This window comes from Portunus trituberculatus, chromosome 42 (assembly GCF_017591435.1).
Source record: "Portunus trituberculatus isolate SZX2019 chromosome 42, ASM1759143v1, whole genome shotgun sequence".
NCBI classification, from domain to species: domain Eukaryota; kingdom Metazoa; phylum Arthropoda; class Malacostraca; order Decapoda; family Portunidae; genus Portunus; species Portunus trituberculatus.
Genome location: NC_059296.1, coordinates 30668425 through 30672375, shown reverse-complemented (window position 1 = coordinate 30672375; position 3951 = coordinate 30668425). Strand labels below are relative to the sequence as shown.

General features: G+C 49.0%; 1 protein-coding gene across 1 annotated transcript; it reads left to right on the top strand.

Moving 5' to 3' along the window:
• Positions 1 to 669: 669 nt before the first annotated feature.
• LOC123517627 lies at positions 670 to 2764 on the top strand. The gene is made up of 2 exons (XM_045277921.1): positions 670 to 1314; positions 1980 to 2764. The coding sequence occupies exons 1-2, from the start codon at positions 684 to 686 to the stop codon at positions 2087 to 2089; spliced, it is 741 nt and encodes a 246-aa protein (XP_045133856.1). The 5' UTR covers positions 670 to 683; the 3' UTR covers positions 2090 to 2764.
• Positions 2765 to 3951: the final 1187 nt, after the last annotated feature.

Genomic DNA, 3951 nt, shown 5'->3' with positions numbered 1-3951 from the left:
GGGAGTGATACTGTTCTCTCCTGAAGTACTTTAAGTTGCAGGAAGGAGGGGAAACAAACAGGAAGAGATATCGAGACTTTAGAAGTGAAAGTGATGGAGGTGTGGAAATACTAGTTAAATCTTGCATCAGTAGGATTGACTGAATATGGTTGGTAATCAATAGAGAGTGATGCATAGCGATGGTGTGGGTGAAGAAGAGACAGACATTTGACTTATGAAGTTTCCAGCTGACATCTTTAAAGAAGAACTACACAAGTGTTCAGTGTAGAGAAGGGAAGTAGTTCAGTGTTGCCTGAGATAAGGGAGGAGCTGGTTGAAGTGAAAAGGAGGTGGACGGAGAGAAAGATGATGGAAAGGAAGAACAGGAGATGGAGATAAGGAACTGGAGAAGAATGGGAGAGACCAGAATGAATTTATATCCGCGCTGTTTCCTTCTGCCTCACAGTACATCTTATGGCACCTTCTCCCAATGAGAGCAGTGAACAAATAAACAGACAAGTGCACACACATGTATGAACCAGCTGTGTCCCTCACCAATGCCTTGTGACATCACTGCATCACTGAGAGGATATCCCGATTTCTAATTTCATCCTCCTGCCCTCCTTGCTTACATATAGACACACACACACACACACACACAAACAGTCATGGCGAGGATCACGCCGCCACCGCCGTTGCTGTTGATGGTGCTGTTGCTGGTGGTCCTGAATCTTGAAGGATCACCAAACACCACTCTGGCTTCGGACTGCCCCGCTGACGTAGTAGTGAAGGAAGGAGTAACACAAGTCGTCTTCACCGAAGACATTAAATTCCCTTCAAGTTTTGAAACCGGGTGGTACGTGAAGCCTGGAAGTGATATTGAAAACGTGCATTTTGTGGTGGTGGGAAATGATGGCACACACCACACTGCCTGGTTCCCTGTCGATAGATGCTTCCAGAACGATGAGTGGTGGAAATTTACCATGGGGACATGGCTAAATAATTCTCGTTTCGGGTTTGTACTGAGGTTTATGTCTAGTGAATGCTGGAAGGGCTGCCAGTTCAACACTTCCCCGCCGGAACTGTACAGCCTCACCTTGTTGGCTCATGGCAATTCCAGTTGGAGAGAATATTCACCCTTTAACTGTGGAGCAAACTTTCCTATCAACCGTAATTGGCCAGATTCATTGCCTCCTTGCATGGAACCTCCACCCAGCACACCCACTCCACTACCCTGCAGTTTCATGTTAGGAATGTTGTTGGTGGCATTGATGGTGGCGGAGGTGGTGGTGGTGGTAGTGGTGGTGGTCTGTCGGAAGAGGCGTTTGGCATCATGTGAGTATTGTGCAATAACAATATTGATAATGATAGTATTTATGGTAGTAATAATGATGACGATGATCATAGTGATTATGATGATGCATGATGATAACGAGAGTACAATAATAATAATGATAACAATAATAATAATAATAATGATAATAATAATAATAATAATAATAATAATAATAATAGTAGTAAAAGTAATATTAGTAATTATGATAATAATGATAATACTGATAATAATAATACGATTGATAATAATGATAGCAGTGAAAAGAAATGACTTATCAGTATGCTACTAGTGACACTGAAATGTTAAAATAGCAATTTACATTAGCATAGGGATGCTCAATTAATAACAGAAGTTTAAAGTTATTCTTTTATAAAGTGTTAGAAAAGTACCAAGGCCAGAAGCTCGTAAATTCACTGTGTGTGTGTGTTTGTGTGTGTGTGTGTGTGTGTGTGTGTGTGTGTGTGTGTGTGTGTGTGTGTGTGTGTGTGTGTGTGTGTGTGTGTGTGTGTGTGTGTGTGTGTGTTTCATTGTGTCCTGTCTTCATAATCCAGCTGTGGATGTTCCTTGCCTCCTCCATCTCTTCTTTCATTCCATTTTTCTTTCACTTTGTTTCCTGTTTGTGTTCTTGTCTGTTGGTATGTTCAATCAGCGTAACTTCTTGCAGCAAATAAGGAAAGGTTCCAGCCCCAGCCTGCAGCTCTCAGGCCCCACCTGCAGCTCACTGCTGGCCAGGGACTCGTCCCAGACCAAGACGAGCACCACAGTCATACCTGACCTCTCAGAACGCCGAGTGGTGGTGCCGCAGCCTACACGGGACTCAGAGGAGCCCATCTACGATGACGTGATGCCTGAATGCAGCGTGTGGCCTCACTTACCCGTGTACGATCGTGACCGTGCTTCTCCCAAGCGGTGTTTGTTCCCCTAACAGGCTCACGGAGGCTCCTGAACACAGTGAATCACACATTTACGCCACGGTGGTGTAGGCAACGTGCACTGCAGTCACGAGGGTGTAAGGAAGCCGCTCTCTCTGTTTTCTGAACGATCACCACAGCGCTCGCTTGTCATTCAAGTCAATGATGTGCTGATTTGCTTAGCTTTTTTTCTTGTTATAGCAAAACTTATCTTTATTTGTGGCTTTGTGAAAGAGTTGCCTTGGTTGACTGGTGCAGCCAGTGACCAATGTGCACTCCCTGCTGGGGCGCCAGGCCAGTGTGCACTCCCTGCTGGGGCGCTGGGCCAGTGTGCACTCCCTGCTGGGGCACCGTGCCAGTGTGCACTCCCTGCAGGGGCGCCGGGCCAGGGTGCACTCCCTGCTGGGGCGCCAGGCCAGTGTGCACTCCCTGCTGGGGCGCCGGGCCAGTGTGCACTCCCTGCTGGGGCGCCGGGCCAGTGTGCACTCTTTGCTGGGGCGCCGGGCCAGTGTGCACTCCCTGCTGGGGCACCGTGCCAGTGTGCACTCCCTGCAGGGCGCCGGGCCAGGTGCACTCCTGCTGGGGCGCCAGGCCAGTGTGCACTCCCTGCTGGGGCGCCGGGCCAGTGTGCACTCCTTGCTGGGGCGCCGGGCCAGTGTGCACTCTTTGCTGGGGCGCCGGGCCAGTGTGCACTCCCTGCTGGGGCGCTGGGCCAGTGTGCACTCCCTGCTGGGGTGCCGGTCCAGTGTACACTTCCTGCTGGAGCGCCGGGCCAGTGTGCACTCCCTGCTGGGGCGCCGGGCCATTGTGCACTCCCTGCTGGGGTGCCGGTCCAGTGTGCACTCCCTGCTGGGGCGCCGGGCCAGTGTGCACTACCTGCTGGACGCCAGTTCAGTGTGCACTCCCTGCTGGGGCGCCAGGCCAGTGTGCACTACCTGCTGGACGCCAGACCAGTGTGCACTCCCTGCTGGGGCGCCAGCCCAGTGTGCACTACCTGCTCCGGGACCGGGCCAGTGTGCACTCTCTCATGGGAAATTATTTGGTTAACATAAGCCTATAAGGAGTAAATTGACCATTTTTTCATTATTGTTGTAGACTGTCTCTGTGATGCAATGCCAATGTAATAATTACTCAAGCTACTTTTCACTTAATTCACTTTTCCTAACTGTGCGCGGTGAAGTGCATGCCGTGGTAACCATAGTAGTAGTAGAGGTTGTAGTTGTAGTAGTTGAGAGACGGTGGCGTAGTGGATAAGGTGGTGAGTGTGGGATCGTGCAGATGTCTATGCGTGGGCTGGAATCCCACCCTGTGCTGTCTGGACACTGTCTTTCGTCGAGCGGTTTAAAGTTACCTACATTTCACTATGATATCCAGGTTCTATGTGGAGGTGCAATTGCCATAGAGCAAAGATGCGCTTGTGTGGTGATATAAGCCTAATTTGGGTACCACTATAAATAAGATTGCCTGCACCGCTAATGGGTGGAAGCCTGACAGCGCTTCCCATACTCTTCAAGTATGCCTACCGGCGCTATAGGCCTTAACATAGAAAAAAAAGTAGTAGAGTAGTAGTAGTAGTAGTAGTAGTAGTAGTAGTAGTAGTAGTAGTAGTAGTAGTAGTAGCAACAGCAGTAGTAGTAGAAGTAGTAATAGTAGTAGTAGTAGCAGTACTAGTAACAGGAGTAGAAGTAGTAACAGCAGTAGTTGTAATAGTGGTGGTTGTTCATA